The sequence below is a fragment of the Hibiscus syriacus genome, unplaced genomic scaffold (assembly GCF_006381635.1).
Source record: "Hibiscus syriacus cultivar Baekdansim isolate YM2019G1 unplaced genomic scaffold, ASM638163v2 tig00117056_pilon, whole genome shotgun sequence".
Lineage (NCBI taxonomy): Eukaryota > Viridiplantae > Streptophyta > Magnoliopsida > Malvales > Malvaceae > Hibiscus > Hibiscus syriacus.
The window spans coordinates 4,318-23,452 of NW_024063539.1; the positions used below are offsets into that span (position 1 = coordinate 4,318).

The window sequence follows — 19,135 nt, forward strand, 5'->3', positions numbered from 1 at the left end:
GTTAGTTAATTCTCCGATGGTTAAGCATAATCTATCTAATTTAATTGAGAAGGTTTCGACTCTCACTAATAAGGGGGCTAGTCGGTCTTCTGGTAAAGCTTCGAAGAAAGACAAGCAATCTAAAAAGAAGAAGTCGTGTGTCAAACGTCGGTAAAGCTGCATAAACCAAGTAGCTTGATGATTGGATCGGGCAGTCAGGTGGAGATATGTTCGTTCATTTTTCGGGGTCTGTAAGTGAAGCCGAAGCTTTTTAGCAGTTGGTGAGGCTCTGGGGTGGAATTTTCAGCTTTGAAACAGAGATTATTGAGATATTGGTGTTGATTGAGCATTTTGGGTAAGTTGTGAAGTTTTTTCACAGATGGTGTTTGTTTGTTGTTGTTATTTCTTTATGGAAATGGGTTTTTCTATTCTAACTTGGAATGTTAGAGGATTGGGGAGAAGTATTAAATTAAGAGATATTAGTCGAGTTATTGATTCGAATAAAGCGAGCATAGTCATGCTGCAGGAAACTTAACTTGCGGATGCGCCGGTGTCTGTAGTAAGAAAGCTTATAGGGAGGTACAACATGCATCTTGTTTTTGCATCTGCTGAAGGAGCGTCAGGGGGGCTTGTGTCGTTGTGGGATTATAGTGCGTTTACTTTAGGAAGGCAAATCGTCCTGAAGAGAATTGTGGCTTTAAAAGGATTATTAGTTCAGAATAATTTGGAGATCGGTATCATCAACGTCTATGGTCCGAACGTTCAGGGGAAAGGGTGGAGTTTTCGAGCAATTAAATGACGTTATAGTAAGTCTAAATTCACCCGTTATTGTGGGGGGTGATTTCAACACAGTTATAACTGAATCTAAAAGTTAGGGAGTCAGTATCATTCTGCTGCGTCGAGCATTTTCGAAAATTTCATTTCTGGATGGAGTTTGATAGAAGTCCTTATTTCGGGTAGTGTGTTTACGTGGTTTAGGGGAGTTACTAATGTTGATGCAAGCAGGCTAGATAGAATCCTTATTTCAACAGAAATTACTTGTGAGTTTCCGCATTTGATGCAATTCGCTCTTCCCAGAAGTCTATCGGGTCATAATCCTGTTTTACTTAAAGACAGGAAAATAAAGAAATTTTACAGGCCTTTCAAATGGTTTAATCATTGGGTTGATGATCCTTGTCTATCGGATAAATTATAGGTGTTTGTATGGCTAACAAGGGTAAAAGCATGTTCCAAACTTTTTTGTTGGTTAAGCATGCTAAGGAGTGGGAAGGAGCTGTTTGTAATAATATTTCAGATTTAGTAGAAGCGCTTAGAAGTAAAATTGATTCTTTAGAGAAAATTTGTATATCAAATCCTACAGATAACTTAGCCCAAGCTGAACTCGTGTCTTCAAAGGCTAGATTGTGGGCTGTATCAAGGAGGGAAGAACGTGAGTGGTTGCAGAAATCAAAACTCAAGTGGTTCAAGGAAGGTGACAAAAATACAAAGTTTTTCCATATAACAGCAGCATCAAGAGGTAGAATTAATCATATTTCGAAATTGAAGGTGGATAATTCGGTTTTCAAAAATCAATTAGGGATTCAACAAGCTTTTGTTCAATACTTTCGTAGAGGTTTTAATGCAGTGAGTACTCCCAATTAAGAAATTTGATATTCCTTTGAAGAGATTAAATGTTGCGTCCAGAAGGATTATCGAAAGTCCTTTTTCTGAATAGGAGGTGTGGCTTTCAATTAAATCATCCGATGGGTCAAGAGCTCCGGGTCCGGATGGGTTCAGTTTGGATTTTTTTAAGAAATTCTGTATGATAATTAAAGAAGACGTGATGAGATTTATGGCTGATTTTTATTCGGGTAGGGTTGTTGACCCTTCATTTAATAAATCCTTTATTGCGCTAATCCCGAAAAGTTGATGCAATGTCACCTGAAGATTTTACACCTATTTCCTTGGTGGGCAACATGTATAAAATTATGTCTCGCGTGTTGGCAAAGAGGTTGTCAAATTGTATGAATGAAGTGATTAGGGAAAACCAGTTTGCTTTTATGGTTGGTAAACAGATGGTCGATTGTATTCTGATTGCGAATGAAGTAATTGATGAGCTATTTAAAAACAAAAAAGAAGCGATCTTATTCAAGGCGGACTTTAGTAAAGCTTATGACTTAGTAGATTGGCAATTTTTGAATTTTATCTTGAAGAAAATGGGTTTTGGCAGAAGATGGAGAAAATGAGTTCATTGTGTATTTCGACCCCTTGATTGTCGTGCTTGTAAATGGGTGTCCCTCTAATAATTTCTCTATTAAGAGGGGTCTTAGGCAAGGTTGTCCGTTGTCGCCGTTTTTATTCATTGTTGGTGAGGCTCTTAGTAGCATGCTTAAGAAAGCGATGGAGCTTGATCTATGTGAAGGAATTCGAGTTGGGTCTGGAAGCATTGTCTTATCACATATTCAATTTGCGGATGACCTACTCATCTTTTCGGAAGGTGATGAACGTCAGTTAAAAAATTTCTATCGCGTTCTTAAAATTTTCGAAGTGGCGGCTGGTTTGAAGCTTAATCTAAACAAGACGAAGATTTTTTGGATTAATGTGGAAGAAGAAAGAGTAAGAAGGTGGGCAGATGCTATTTCTTGTGGTTGGGCAGGTCTTCCTTCGACCTATTTGGGTCTTCCTCTTGGTTTTAAAAGGAATTCCAAGTCTTTTTGGAAACCTATTGTGGACAAAGTCAATTTCATTTAGATACTTGGAAAGGTAAACTGCTTTCGTTTGGGGTAGACTTACGTTGATTAAGTCTGTTTTGGCTAATTTACCTGTTTACTTGTCTATTTTTCGGCTATTCCTTCTGGAATAGCCGATTGGTTAAATAAATGTAGCTAACTTTCTTTGGAATCCTAAGTCAGCGAGGTATTCATTGGATTAAGTGAAAAAAATATTTGTAGACCAAAATCTCATGGTGAGTTGGGCATTTTTGATGTTAAAAGTAGAAACTGTGCCTTGCTTAACAAATGGATTTGGCATTTTAGCGAGGATAACAACAGCTTATGGAAAAAGTTTGTGGTTGCAAAGTATAATTATGATCAGGATTCGCTTATTCCCAAAGCTGTGAATGAGCGAAATGCTTCTTGAGTGTGGCGCAAAATTGTCAATCTGGTAGGTTCCAATGAGGTGGCTTTTCTATCTGAATAGAGTGTGTCATGGGCGACGGTCTAAAATTGATTTCTGGTCTGATTTCTGGACTGAGGTGGTTTCTCTCAAAGTTTCCTTTCCCATAATTTTTGGGTTAGCCTCTTGAAAACTGGGAAGATATGCGATTTTGGTTTTTGGGCTAACGGAGTTTGGGAATGGAGAATTGTATTGAGGAAAGCTCTTTTTGATTGGGAAAAATCTCTCTGGATTGATTTTATGCTGGTCTTGAATAGGGCTGCTAGTGCAGTCTCAGCGATGATAGACTATTTTGGTCAGGTTCTAAGGATGGGCGTTATTATTCAAAAGTGTTATGTTCTAAGCTGGCTTGTTGGGTAAGGTGGAATATCCAATTTGGAAAAAGGTTTGGCTGAAATTTGTCCCCCTAAAGTTTCTATTTTTGTTTGGAAAGCTATGCATCGTAGGTTGCCGATTATCGTTGAGCTGGCAAAACGTGGAGTATTCGGTAATGTTATGCCTCTTTGTTCATTTTGTAATAGCGATTTGGAAACAATTAATCAAGTGTTGTGTCATTGCAACGTTGTTTGGCAAGCATGGCAGCGATGGTGCAGCTTGTGGAGATTGAACATTATTTTTCCTTTGAATGTTAAGGAGTTATTCGGTCTGGTTCTCGCAGAATATAAGGAGGCATGTCCGGGATTTATGGTACCTTGGTTTCTTTGGCCTGATCTGGAAAATATAGGTGTGCAGGAACAAAGCTAGATTTAATGGGTGTTCTTACTCGGTGGATCAGATTTTTAATGTTGCTTTGATTCAGGTGGCGATTTGGGCAAATTTCTTATGGCCGGAAATGATCCCTTATGCTCAAGATTTTGTTCGAAGTCCGGAATCTATTATTTTCTGTGGAGGTGGTTAATTGACGTTAGTCAATGGAGCTGGTGTTGTCTTAATATTAGCTTGGTTTGTATAGTCTGCGGTTGGTTGGTTGTGATTCCGCTGGATGCTTTTGGTTGTCGATTTCTTGGTTTGCTGTTGGTCTTTGCTTCCAGCGTATAAGGACATGAATCATAGGTGCTGTTTCGTTGTTTCTGTTTTCGGAATTGTGTTTCGAATGAGGATTTTGAGACCATAGTATGCTGGCGTGATGTGAATGGATTGTTTTTTCGTTCTTTGCTGTCTATGTTTAACTTTGAGTTCAGGGTTGTTCGTTGTTGTTTGATCACCTGGGTGATGCCTGAGAGTTAAGAACCGTGTCATCCTTTGTTGGCTGGTGCTATGCTTGTTTCATTATTTTCCTGTTTCAGGGTTGCCGAATCAGTTCTCTGTTGCTGGGTGGGTTCTAAATTCTGCTGCGGTGATGGTTTAGTCTTATAGCTGCTGTTTTTCTGTTCTATTTCATCCTAAGTGGTTAGGAACGAAATGGTATGAGCTGTGAGCGGGAGAGTATTGTTTTTCTTGTTTATGGCTACTTGGTGTATGTAATTTTCTGGCTTTCATTCTAACCACCTCAAGTTACACTCTTTTTCCTCTACTTAAGGTTAGGGAAGTTTTTTTAACGAGGTCCTTGAGGTGGTGTACTTTGTGTCGTTATTAATACAAAGTACCCTATTTAAAAAAAAACATGCATCTGAGAGAAAATTATGAAAAAAATAGAGTAATTAATTCTGTATAACTCATAAATACTTTTACAATCTGAATGTTTGAATCATAATGTTATGGTTTCTATAATTGAATATTTTGTAAACTTTTATGTAGAAATAACACGAAATAGTTTACCCTAAATTCTTTATTTGCTAAATCTAGACCGCTTATGAACAGATTTACATATTTCTTAATTTTCAAAAATTAACAAAACCCAAAGGGCACAATTGCATAAAGAAGAAAACTTTCATAGAGTCATTGACGGATTCACAAGTATTTTTTAGTGTTACATATATATATATTAATAAAATAAATTTTTTGAATATGATAAACACAAATAAAATTTTAGAATAGACATCATCAGTAAAATAGATAATTAATTGAAAAAAACTTGAATTTTAAGATGAGCACAAATAAAATTTCAAGTAGATACAATCAGTAAAATAAATAATTAATTAAAGAAAATTTAATTTTTAGGGTGTAAAATTGGAGAGAATTATTTGATCTGAATCCTTCCGATGAAGAAAGTAAAACTGGAAAGAAGCGTGATAAAATGTTGCCAGTCTTTTAGTCCCCCCCCCCCCATATATTATGTAATTGCATAAATCGTTATTATTATTTTTTATTTATTTAAGAGGCTTGTTTTTAACAGGCCCGTCCATTGTTTAAAAATCGGAGAAAATTTGCCCAAATGGTCGATCCATTACTTCAGGGACAATATCCGGAGAGGGGTTTGTACCCTGCTCTAGCTGTGGCTGCAATGTGTGTTCAAGAACAGCCAAATATGCGGCCACTAATAGCCAATGTAGTCACTGCCCTCACCTATATTGCGTCGCAAAGAATGATCCCAGAACTCATTCAGTTCAAGGATCTCGGACCAGTTCTTCCACTCCAAGAATGAGACGAGAAATAATTCAGGTAAAGCGGAATCAACCATTTACTATTATGAGAAAAATTGAATTCATTGGCAGCTGATGATCGATATTAAGAAACAACAGGTTCTCGTATGTTTGAGATTTATGATTCTTCGGCCTGGAATTCGCTGCCAAGCGTGGAATTTTGCAAATCCTGATAGCCCGTCCGATTACCGTCCTCACCTTGTCTAATGTAACAGGAGTTTCCTCCATTTTTTTTTGTTTTTGGTTGAAACCCTTTCGGCATCTCATTTTCTCCAAAAAATTGTTCTTGATGTACAATTGAGCTTTTGTATGCAAAACGTCTTTTGATATACAAACTGCCGTTCCCATGTTGATGAGGGGCGAAATAGCAAGTAACAAAAGGTTTTATTCATTTTGGTTTAATTATAAAAAGAACCTCCAACTAATCATTCGAGGTTTTATCTTTTTATTGCAATCCACTGAACCCTCAACAACATTTATTTCCCTTCATTTTAGTCCTCCACTATCTATTTTGATATGATACTCAATAAACTTATAAGTTGATTTTTTTTCTTGGAACTTATCAAAAAAATTATCACATTCATTGCTGTGTGAAATAATATTTGCCTAACATATTTTAAATAAATGTCGAAATTATTTTATTCTTTAAGGATCTACATTTCATTATATTCAAAATACTCTTATTTGATTTGCTTTTAAATATACTCTTATTTTAAATAAAATTTAGTTTTATTTATGCCAAATTTTATTTAAATATAAATTAAAAACTGAATACTCATTTATACACATTAGATGTCAAAGAACTATTTGAGTGTAATAACAATATAAGAAGTAACATATTGGATATTGGGTAGCTCCAAATCGTCATCAAATAGTTGCTTTGCAAAAAAATAAAAAATAAAAAAAATGTTGCATTTATTTATTTATTTATTTATTTTAAATCTATTTAAGTTTTATTCCACAATTGAGTTTTAATATAACAATAATTTAATAATAACGAAAGCAAAATTGAGGAACATATTCGACCAATACTAAAGTGACCCAAAATATAAAAATGAAATATTAACTAGAAATTGAAAGAAAGAAAAAGGGGGAAAACCATACATATACTTACAGTTGATTTTCTATTCTTGTCTCTTGGTATTGCATTTCCTCTACTTCTACGGACAAGCATTATTGGTTACAAATGAAAAATAATGGCTACGAGTATTATTTTGGTTTTCCGATAAAAAATACAAAGGGCAAACTTATTGATTCTACTGCATTGCTGATGCTAAATTTCAATATTTTATTTACCATGGCTACTTAATGGATGAATTGCAGACATCAAATGAAGGATTCGGCGATGTATGCAGGTATTTAAACAAGACATACCAGCACTTCTCTCACGCCTTATCTTGAACTTCGATTCTATCTGTTTCCTCGTCATTTGTTTCCTTGCCGTTTGTTTCCTTATCGATTGTGTCTTTCTGTTGGATTTCAGTATTCTGATCCACGTTTGAGGGCTTCCCGTTGTTCGGTGCATCAGCATTACCTGGCTGTCCCTGTTTTGTTGGATATTGTTACGATAAGGAAATGTATATATCTTTCTTGATTCGTTACTTTGTTATGCCAATTGTTGAGTCATCCCAGCATTTCAATCAAACAAACCACAGTCAGCTTATCAGTAAAACTGAGAAAACAAACCTTGTTTCTGTCACGCCAGCCAAGTCCAAATGGTCGGGAAAGTAAACTAATCTTCCGGGCAGGAATTTCTTGTTGGGGCTCTTGGTTGCTGCGTGCTGGTGAATTCAGATGTGGTGATCTGTTATTTTATAATTATTAGAAGGGAGAAACCTATCCACAAGCATGATGAGTAATGTCGTTGCAAGAAATAGAAAGAGTAACATCACAGAAAAACAGTATAATGTTGTCATCACCAAATCTCTGGCTCCAGACACATATACACAGCCGATTAAAAATTCGCAAGCATAAAAAAATTGAAATTGGAGAAAGGTTAATTACGCACCGTGGAGAAGGTTGGACTTTACTTTGACCAGACTGGTACTGTAAGGTAGCCTCCAACATTGATTCTGCCATTACAACTTTTTTCTCCATTTCAGCAAGTGAAGCAACAGCCTCTTCATACTTTTCCTGCATTAAACAAATGATGATGAAACCAAATAAACGTATATTCAGTACTAGCATTGCTTTCTTTCTCTTTTTTTGGGGGAGGGACTTGTCCTAGAAATGGAAAAGAGCACGTTATTGCAAGGTATGCAAATGGTAATTAAACTATGCTGAAATGATTGTTTTGTCACAACTTTTAAAAATTACAAAAAATAAACATTAAAGTTTTGATTTTGTTATAAGATGGGCACCTTTCCATTAGCTGATGTTGAGGGGATGACATGTCACATTAAATTATTGGTTAATATCTCATTTGGTCCCTCAATTGTAACAATTTTATTTTAGTACCTGAAGCACTTGAGCAGTATATCTTTGGGCAGCAGCGTCTTGTTCAGCAAATCTGCGAGCATCTTCAGTTACCCTTTGTTCTTGCTCCACTCGCATTAGGACCTAAAATATGTGTAATGAATCTCATAATCATCAAAACATGTATAACAAGAGAAGACAAATTTCCTCTAATTGAACACGAGGAAAACCAATCAAACCTGAAGCATTGCGTTTTCTTGTTCTTGCTTCTCAGAAAGTGCATTACGAAGCTCAGCAACTTCTTGCTCTAATTGTTCCACCTAAAAATAAGATGTGGATGCTTAGCATGCAATATATTTCTCTGACGAAAAAGCCTAGCAACTTTCAAGTTAGGGAACATCCAACATCAAGCATATAGATTGCTAGCAAGCTGTATAGCGTATATCAATGAATCAGGCAAGAAGCATGACAACCAGAAACTAGGGTTTTTTGCAAGTTCTGGTAGTACGATAGAAACATCAATCAATTTGTATGCTCTGTATCGGCTAGAGATAGAACATACATTGAGAATCCCGGCATACAACTCAATTAAGGAGCACAAAGTGCTAGGTAAAAAAGCAAGCAAACAAGTATAAAGATGACTGTAGTTCAATAATGGTCCTAACAAAGTTGGAAAACCTACTGTAAAAATTGGCAAAGAGAAATGGAAAAAAATTGGAAAGACAATATGTACATGTCAAAATGATTGCCACTAATAAATTTTTCCAGTTTACCCTAGCACTTAATTGACGTCGGTTATCCTGTTTAACCATCTCCATCAAAGCCGTCTCTAGCTCCTCAGATCTGAAACAAACGAGGAAGAAGTGAGATCGTCAGTGTCACTTCCAAAAAGGCTTATTTTGGCAGAAAGGGAAAACACAATTATTTTATAACAAATAAGCCAAGAATTCCAGCATAAAATGCTAAGATAGCATAGTTAAATATCCAATCTGTACACCATGGTAATGTAGCTAAGATATGTTCATGTATAATAATATAGGTAAAGAGCAAGTGAGAATAAAAATATACAACCAACAAATTAAATTGCACTGCCTCTTTTAAACAGTCTATGGCAAGCCGAGGGTTGCAAAACTTGAAAACCATCAAAATTATTGACCTGAGGACAGCTGATCTTTTCTCTTCCAGCAACTTGCATAACTCAACCTTTAACCATACAACCTGCACATGATTTTAATAAGAAATTAAGACTATTGGAACAACATAAAACAAGCTAACAAAAAATCCCATGCATGAACACAAGACAATCGAAGAATACATTTGGGTATAATTTCCTAATTTCTTCAACTTGCTAGGCCTATAAACAGGGACGGACGCAAAATTTTATATTAGGAGAGGTGTACTTACAAAATTTTAAGTAGGGGAGAACTTTTAAAATTTTAGGGGGGCGAAAACATAATTTCAATAGAAAATACAAAGAAAATATCTAAAATATATAAGAATTTGAAAATTTTAGGGGGATCCAAATTTATTAGTGAGGCTTATGTTAACCAAGGTAGGTTGTTTAATGCATATGAAATCAACACAAAAATCAACACGGAAAAATAAATAGATTTCATTTTTATTTAGAGTTTATAAAACATGGCAAAATAAAAGTTCTGATATGAACTTCAGGATCAATGTGATCATCCTTGACAGCATATCAAATAGGTTTCATATGGCTCAAAAACTTGATAGTAGGAAAAAAGACCATGACATAATCTAACATATGCATATATCATTGTTGACAAGAATTATTCAACTAATTAAGCATAGATCCAAGCAACTGTGACTGGTCACCATGAATCCTTCTGAATCACCTTTAAGGAAATATCTTCTGTTAAATTCTGTACAACAGTATCCATGGTAGGGTCAAGCGTGTATGGAACTAGAAAAAATTCTCCTAAAGATCAGAGAGTGCATCAAATTATTCAAATTCAATATCCAAACAAGTGGTCATGCAAAATGGGTCTATTCTACTGGCTGTGGAATCGAGATCATCCACTCACAGACAAAATGCCACACTAAAAACATGAAATCTTGTATTCACGAAAAGGGAAATGTAAATGATACCTGCTCTTGTAAATCAGGTATAGCATCCAACTCAGCATTCCCAGTTAGACTACTAAGAACTTTGTCCTCATTCATGGATCCAGACTCTGAACTAGAGAGATCCACATTTGTTTGTAAATCAACCAGTTGTCCTGTCCTATTTGTTTCCATAAGCATTGATTTAGGGTCATGATTAAAATTATATAGCTTAGATGCCAGGCCCTGGAAATCTTTCCAAGCTTGAAGCCCTTTTGATCTTTCCTCAACTGAAGTTATTACAGCTGACCGATGCCTCTCTCTCAACTCCTGTAATCTTTTTTCATTGACATTTTGGTAACCCATACAAGCTGTCAAAACAAGTTGACTGCTATCAAATGTTGAGCCAGCCAATGATTGCAGTAAAGTAACTGCATCTCCCGCATCCTTAGTTGTAACTAGTGCAGGGCCTGTAAGAAAATTTAGTTACATTTAGCAGATTAAAGCAACCCATTGTAATTATTTCCAAGCCTCAATTTTCCTGATAATATCATAAATTTCAGAACATTCATGTCCCCATACCATATAACTCCATTACAGCAAGTGCTGTCCTAAAAAGCATGACACGATTTCCTTCAAACAGGAGCACATCCCAGACTCGAAGCACTGTAATGAGGAGAAACCCATCAGGAAACTTGTAAGGACGGGTTATTGCAATTACTAAAAGAGAGTGCAGCATCAGTAAACTAGCAACAAAGGCGACAACCAAAAAAGGAACTTCTAAAATAGTGTGATAAATTGTGTAACTAGTAAAATATTGCTACAAGACACAGCATAGAACCTGACCACTTTCCCAGGGAAGCATGTTCATGAAAATGGAAAGGAACCAAGGTCCAGTAACCCATGCCACATGCACTCCCAGATAATCTAGATGATTGACTGCAATGAACAAAAAATGTCTATCATAAACTGCCCGGCCAAAAAATGCAATGGTAAGACACGTGGAAAAATTCAAGCACAAAAGGAACAGATATTGAAAAGAAAACAAACCCAGTTTGGGAAATCTTTCACGCATCAACTCCTCAAAAACAAGTTGGTCAACCTAACAAAAGCCACAAGTTACCAGGATAATGACTAAATAATAACCATCAACTGCTTTAACTCTCTCAATTAGGAGAAAACAGATAGTAGAAATCGACTGACAAGGAGAAAAAGAGTTATGCAAAATATTACCTGAGACTCAATCATTTCCTCCGAGTAATAGCCATCAAAATAGTCATCAATAATGCCCACCAAAGTCCTGGAATGTATACCACCACTTTAAAAGGATATAAAGCCAATAATGCACTTATTATTAACGGCCATGCTACCCATTAAACATAGTGAATTCCACCAAATAAACAAGATACGGAACATGCAAATCATGTGCATAACAGAGACTGATTATGTTCCAGCAACAAAATATGTCTCAATCTGAAACCCTTTTTAAAATAAATTTTCATGGATAGAACAAGGAATATGGGATTTGCAAGGAATTTTCTCAATTGAGTCTCATAACCTACCAGAAGGCATTTTCTTCAGGCATCAAGAGGAGTAACAAGGCAGCAAAGAAATTCATGGCCTGCATGAGAAAAAAAACCCTTATCCCTATTAAAGCTAAAACTCTCCAAACACAGACATGGGAAACATATTTCTGAACCTAATACCTGACAGTACCCAACAGAGGGGTTATGTCGAGCATAGGCTGTAAGCAATCGTCTCAAAGCATTTCTACCATCATCATCTAGAGCAGGGTGACCTGGGAATGTCCTGGGCAAATCCTGCTTTTAGAACCATTAATCAGTTATGAAACGCAAACTAATAACAGTAACACCAAAAAAATGGTAACATCAGCTGCTGAAGAAACAGAATTCAGAGAACTGCACATGGAACAACCTTCTCAATTTGCCCCTTCCATTTCTCAGGTCCACATATTGACTCTATGGCTGAACCCTTACAATCTGACGAGAAGCTCTGTTGTTCAGTGTTGTTGCCGAAGTTATTTTCATTAGCAAGCAGATCCTGATAATAATTCTGCAGTCGAAGTGTCCTCACACCAACAAAGGTTTGCCAAAGCTGTAATGACCAAGTTCATGAAGAAAATAGGCAGTATGGAAGATCAAGAGAAAATGAAAGTACATCAAATAAAATACCTCTCCCCTAAGAGCCATTGGTACTCCACCACGAACAAGAACTTCCAACTCTTCTTTCCAAGGAAACAAAGATTCTATAGATGCTGCATCCACTGCAGCAGCACTTATAGTGGTACTCCCGCTGTCACTTGTAGGGGAATCCTGAATAGAGTCAGATCTCTCTGCATCATAAAATTCATCCTCAGAATCCTCCTCTGATGCTCCCTTTAGGAATCTAGCATCTTCAGTAGGAGCTAACGGCTTCCCTCGATCAGTTTCTCGCTCATCTTTAGATGAACTGTCTTTCTTCTTCACGCGAATACTCATTAAATCGTCAATTGCTCGGAGGGATGGTCTGATTTCAGTCCATATCTGGATTAAGTGAACTCTTTTCTCTGGTTCAGACCGTACCTTCTCTTTTTCTGTATTATTCTCAGATATACTATCAGAACCAGACTTCTTTTCATATAAATCGTCTCCTTCAGCTCCCTTCTGCATTTCATTGTTCCCGTCCTCTGCAGCTTCAGCATGTGAGACTTCCTTGCCTTCCTTTGAAGGTATCCCTTCACAAGGGAATTGAGCGGACTCTGCTTGGCGATCCAGAAAATCACTCCACCTATCTGATCTTTCCTCTTCTTCTTCCTAAAATCACGGGTTTAGATACAATATAAACCTGTTATTCATCTTAGCTGAAATTATTTCGTTTGGTCTACATTCAGTCGCCCAAGAATTAGTCAAAGAAAGTATTGAATTTCTGAATCATAGAGCTTCATATTATTCAGGGACCGTACTGGGCAGGAAAAAGGATTAGGGGAAAGATGCTAATTTTAAATATCAACAGAAATTATATTATTAAAAAATATTAATTTATTTGCTGAAGTTATTCTATAGATTCAGAGAATAACTCTGATACATTGTCAATGTTCAGCATGGTATATGAGTTAGCATTTACTTATCCTGTTCTGTTTTGGTTTTTCTTCAGCAGCTGAAAGAAGGTGACGAGCTTAGATTAAAAGCAGAGGTAGAAACCAGATACCTTGTAAATATTAGCATATTCTCTGTATCTTTGAACATGTTGAGGTCTCACAGCAAATCCATACGCATCCCTGTCAATAATAAAATCTATATAATCACGAAAAAGTTCAAAGAAACCTTCATACTAACAGCAGATCATTCCATGAAAATATCTCAAATCCACAATATTCTATGCAAAAATTAACTTAAATTTGTTGCCTTCAACCTCTAACAATCAAAGATTACCACAACATTCTAATAAACTAAAGCTATCTTAAAACTTAAAATCACTAGCAATATTAACCTAAGATAACCAATTTCAAAAGCAAGAAAACTAATTGCAAAATAAAATCTAGAGCAAGAAATAAGCAGAAACAACAAACGGAAGGCGAAATCAAGTAATGTAATCCAAGTACAACTTAAGTTTACCTTCAATCGACATTCAGATTTCAGACATTACATACTTTCATATTTTCACTAGAAAACAACATACTCTACCTTCCATTACCCACTCAATTCCAGTTTCATTTGCTCCAAAAGCAAACTAATTTCCATAAAAAAAAAACTCAATAAAAGATCACGAATTTCATCAACGTTCTTAGTAAAAGCCAACTTAAATAACTGGCAAACACCACCGCATCGTTCAATTACTAAACTAAACACTGATAGACGCCAATAAATTCTTGATCATGAAAAATTCACCTAAATAAAATCAAAATAAATGGATAAAAAATGAAAATTCAATCAAAATGGAGGTAGAATTTACCTGCAATCAGCATCAAATTGTCGATTTACACTAGAAAACAACACGTTCTCATATTTTCAACACAAATACTTTAAATCATATTTCACATTATCAAGTCCAAATCGAAGTCAAAACAGTCAAAAAATGATTAAAAAAAAGAAGGGGAAAAAAGATCTGATCGTCGCGTTGATGGATCAGAGAGAGAGAGAGAGAGAGAAATAGAACGGACACGCGGCGAGAAGAGAGTACCTATTGAGATCGAAGGTTATAAGGGGGTTCACGGCATTGGTTGTAGTGGAAATGGCAGTGGAGGCAGAGGATCTCATTTGGCGCCTGCTGAAGTGGAACGATTTGATTGGTCTGTGAGATACTGAGGATGTCGGTAACGGTGATGAGAGGAGTTTTCGGGGGAGAAAAGGTTCTGTTTGCTTGACTTTCTGCAACGGAAAAATCAATGGAAGAGGAAAGAAAGGCGACAATAAAGTGAAAGGGAGGGAGCCTGATGAGTGTTGGGTGTTTGGGAGGAAGGCAAGAGTGATGGGAAGGCAAGCACATGCAAAATGGCGAGATTAACGTCACGTTATTACCATTATTTCTTAACACGGAGATCGAGGAAGGAAAAAAACAACTTTTTTTTTTCTTCATAGAAATGAAATTATAACAAAACTGAACCTAGACACCATTCCCTATATTTAATGTAAAGGATAAAACAATCTTTAGTCCAAATGTATTAACATTGTTTTCCCCCCATGAATTTGATATTTTGTCTGTTTTTATCATTTTGAAATAATATTAAGTGACTAGAATATTATAATGTCACGTCGATTAAAGATTAAAAATTAAAAATCTAAATTTCAAAAATCATATAGATCAAGAAATTTAACACTAAATTAAAAAAATTAAAAATTAAAGATTAAAATTATTTTATTTTATTTTTATAAGCATGATTACATGTTATGAGGTCCTAGGTTCGATCGACAATGTCAGAGGTAGGATCAATCAATGTCAAATAATTAAGAATAATCTTTGAACAGTTATTACCTTGCAATTATCACAGATTAATCAAGAAAAATTATATGAATACAAATTAAACGACGTTTAGTGATTAAAAATATTATTATTTCTTGAGGTATTATGTTCAAGTATTATATATGTGTGAATATATGAATGTTTAATATTAAATAATTAAGTGTGTTTAAATAAATATTATCTTATATTTATCTAAATTAATGGAAAATATGAAAATAATCTCTTTACCCAACACAATTCAGATGAAAAACTTTAAAGTGGCATTTGGATCGTTGGAATGTTTCTGAGGTAATTGGAATCTGTGAATGAATTGAAATCTGTCAGGAATTGGATCCAATTCCATATTCTGTTTGGTTGGCAGGAAGTTGAATTGGAATTCAATTCCATATTCTATTTGGTTCGCAGACATGTCAGATAAATTTGATTTCAGTAATGTAAAATGACAGGATTGCCCTTCTTGTTTTTTTTTTTGCTTAATTTTAGTTTGTTTTATAAATTACATGTAGCAATATATTATAAAAATTTAAAAAAATTAAATTTTAATTTTATTGATTGATTATTCATTTTAATAAATTATAAAAATCATGCTAATAAACATCATAAGTTAAAATCATCCTAATTAGGGATGGCCATAGGTTGGGTCGGGTCGGGTTTTTGGTCCACCCGACCCGACCCGATAACAAGGAAACCTCCATTCGAGACCCGACCCGACCAAAATAAAGTTTCACCCGACCTGACCCGAATATATGAATTAGAAACCCGACCCGAAATAATAAAAAAATTATTTTTATTCAATAAAAACAGTGACTTAATTGAAAAAATATATATAAAGAGGGGTATTATTGTAATTATTCCTAAATATATAAGGTAAAATTATATATTTTTTGGGTCGAGTCGGGTCGGGTATTTTTCACCCTAAACCTGAACCCGACCCGAATAGCACACTTAAAAAAACCGACCCGACCCGACCCGAATATATGAATTAGAAATTCGACCCGACCCGAAATAAAAATATATTTTTTTTCAATAAAAACAGTGTCTTAATTGAAAAAAATTATATATAGAGGGGTATTATTATAATTATTCATAAATATATAAGGTAAAATTATATATATTTTCGGGTCGGGTATTTTTCACCCTAAACCCGAACTCGACCCGAATATCACACTTAAAAAAACCGACCCGACCCGACCAAAATAAAGTTTCACCGACCCGAATATATGAATTAGAAACCCGACCCAACCCTAAATAATAAAAAAATTATTGTTATTCAATAAAAGCAGTGACTTAATTGAAAAAAATAATAAATATAGGGGTATTATTGTAATTATTCCTAAATATATAAGGTAAAATTATATATATTTTCGGGTCAGATATTTTTCACCCTAAACAGGAACTCGACCCGACCCGAATATCATACTTAAAACAACGACCCGACCCGACTCGAATATATGAATTATAAACCCGACCCGTAATAAAAAATATTTTTATTCAATATATAAATAAGTTACCAAAATATTGATGAGGGTAGTATAGTCAAATTTCAATTCTCTCTAACAAGGGAATTGAATTCCATCATAAAATAGATGAAATTCACTTTCCCTCATTTGATGGAAAGTTGAAGCCACTTGAAAAACTTGAACCAAACATGAGAAAGTGGTAGAATTATATTTCAATTCCCCCTAATTCTAATAGATTCATGCGAACCAAACGGACGATTTGAGTTTGTTTTAATTATTATCATGTTGAACATGTGCAACTCAAGTTATTGATTAAAAAGAGTTCGAAGTATTCACTCTAGAATCCGTAAGTCAATTAGTTTGAATAATTTAATTTCTTGTAATTCTAATTTTAGTTTTAAATTAATTTTTATGAATTTAATATTTAATTCGAATAGATTAAATCCACAAAAAGAGATAAGTACATAAATCTTACTACTATAGTTGTCCAAAGGTTTAAAGATTAACACTTTTGGTATTGTATTTTAAATGTTGGTCTAACAGGCTTAACTGGAATAATTAATTTAAAATAAATAAAATTATTGAATTAAAATTAAAATCAATATTAATTATATAGAATATTTTATATTTTTGAAATAATAAAATTATAAATACCAAAAAGAAAATAAATAATAAAATTATACGTGAATCTAGTTGGACTAGTTTTAATACAGAATTGAAAAATAAAAATAAAATCAAACTGGACGTGACTCATTAATTGGCTATGTTGTTTCATAATGAATTATGGGGGTTTATAAAAAGAAGCAATTCTTTGTCATTTGTGTCGGCAATGAAAATGGAATGTTATTATCGGAGTTTTATTTATTTGTGAAGTGAATGTAGAAAGTCACCATGGCAATTGGCATGCCCATAAAAGAGTAGGGTCGTTCAAAACATGTAGGCCACCGTGATGATTAAACCGGATCATTTTGATTGTTTGACATGAGTTATCGTGCTTAATAGGGATGAGGTGCGGATATCCTTTTTTATCTCTATACCCACATAATATTTTTAAATCTACCACCCACCACTTTTTAAATCTACCACTCACCACTTATGATGTATAAAAATTTTCAAATCCACACCCGTCCACGCGTATACATTATCAAATTCATCCCCACTACCCAATTGAAGAATTACTCGACTAGACCTGTCTGACAGCAACTTTAAGTTATACATAAGCAACAAACATAAAACAAACACGTCCATTAAAAACATAATAAAATAAACCAAGAATTATCTGAGTTAAGTGTTAATATAGATTTTAAAATATATAAATTATAAGTTATATCTTATACAATATTAAGATTTATAAATTAGTCTCTAAAATTATACTTAAATTTATAATGATCTAAAATTTAATGGGTATTTAGTGGGCGGGCGGATGCGGGGTGGGTAAGGTCTCAAACCCATCACCCGCCCACTACCCACTAAAGTTAATACCCATCCCGCCCCAATTAGAACGGGTACGGTACGGAATCAACGAAATTATACTCGTTTGTCATCCCTAGTGCTTAATGAGTTAAATAGTTTATGAATTGTTTTCATTAAAGTTCAATTTGAGTTGGTTCAACTTGAATAAGAGTTAGATTCGAGACCTTAACGAATGAAATAAAGTAAAGTGCAATTTGACTCGATAAATTCTCGAGCAGCTTAATAATTGGTGATTGTAAACAACAATGAATGAGTGAAGAGAGGTTGATTTATTTATTTTTAGTATTGTTTTTGCATTGTTTAACTTCTTTTCTCTTTTCAAGAATGTTAGTTTGATGTATTTGTAATTGTTACCTTAATTTTAATATGTTAGTTTGGTGTATTTATAGATTGTTACTTTGAAGTTGACTTTGAAATTACTTCATACACTCTTTTGATATTTTTTTAGTTAAATTTGTTATTTTATCTATATATTAAGTTATATATATTATTTGTAGATTTTATCTATAGTTAAAAAATGGTAAATTATAGTGAATTTAAGAACAACGAGTCGAGTTGAGCAACAAATTTTTTTAACGAGCACGAGTCGAGCAAAATTTTAACGAGCTTAACGAGCAACGAGTCGAGCACTGCCCAACTCGCGATTGACTCGCTCGATAAGCATCCCTAACACAAACAATAAAACTTATATTATAATGCATGAATTAAACAATTTCAATGATTAATGAATTACTGTTATTTCTTGAAGTTTCGAATTCAAGTATTACATATATATGAATATTAACACTTATTATCAAAATGATAATTAAGAGTTTTTAAATAAATATTCACCTCAAATATATATATATATTATAATAAGATACAAGAAGAAATAGTGGAAATCCTTCAATTAAATCATTCGCAAATAATTTGTTTTAAAACATTAGTTAACATCAGATTCATGATTTACATCTTTAAAAAAAAATCTCTTTTTACAGCTCTAATTATATTTATATAATAATTGTTATTACTGTTGTACTATATAAGAGATTATTCAGTAAAAAATATCACACAAAAAATAAAACATAAATTTTACGAGAAAAAATATAAATATAAAAATAATTTTTTATT

General features: G+C 34.2%; 1 protein-coding gene across 2 annotated transcripts; it reads right to left on the bottom strand.

The window, feature by feature from the left end:
• Positions 1-6,739: 6,739 nt before the first annotated feature.
• Positions 6,740-14,618, bottom strand: LOC120198660 (ecotropic viral integration site 5 protein homolog). 2 transcript variants are annotated; one of them, XM_039199963.1, is made up of 18 exons: positions 14,313-14,616; positions 13,341-13,410; positions 12,326-12,946; positions 12,069-12,248; positions 11,840-11,953; positions 11,696-11,754; positions 11,367-11,433; positions 11,184-11,235; positions 10,980-11,072; positions 10,716-10,799; positions 10,179-10,603; positions 9,226-9,287; positions 8,843-8,912; positions 8,309-8,389; positions 8,112-8,213; positions 7,663-7,787; positions 7,341-7,458; positions 6,740-7,198 (listed from the first exon to the last, which is right to left on the bottom strand). In XM_039199963.1, exons 1-18 carry the CDS (start codon positions 14,387-14,389, stop codon positions 7,040-7,042), a joined length of 2,559 nt encoding a protein of 852 aa, XP_039055894.1. In that variant the 5' UTR covers positions 14,390-14,616; the 3' UTR covers positions 6,740-7,039. The 2 variants fall into 2 exon arrangements, with proteins under 2 accessions (XP_039055894.1, XP_039055893.1); XM_039199962.1 differs by having other exon boundaries at positions 10,980-11,235; positions 14,313-14,618.
• Between the last annotated feature and the right edge of the window lie 4,517 nt (positions 14,619-19,135).

What these genes read in the sequence shown, in the direction of transcription:
- LOC120198660 (XM_039199962.1), bottom strand. Translation starts at nt 14,389, where the DNA reads ATGAGATCCTCTGCCTCCACTGCCATTTCCACTACAACCAATGCCGTG. An exon ending in CAATGGCTCTTAGGGGAGAG is followed by an intron (nt 12,249 to 12,325) that starts GTATTTTATTTG and finishes TGGTCATTACAG; the next exon opens with CTTTGGCAAACCTTTGTTGG. An exon ending in TGCTGTAATGGAGTTATATG is followed by an intron (nt 10,604 to 10,715) that starts GTATGGGGACAT and finishes ATTTTCTTACAG; the next exon opens with GCCCTGCACTAGTTACAACT.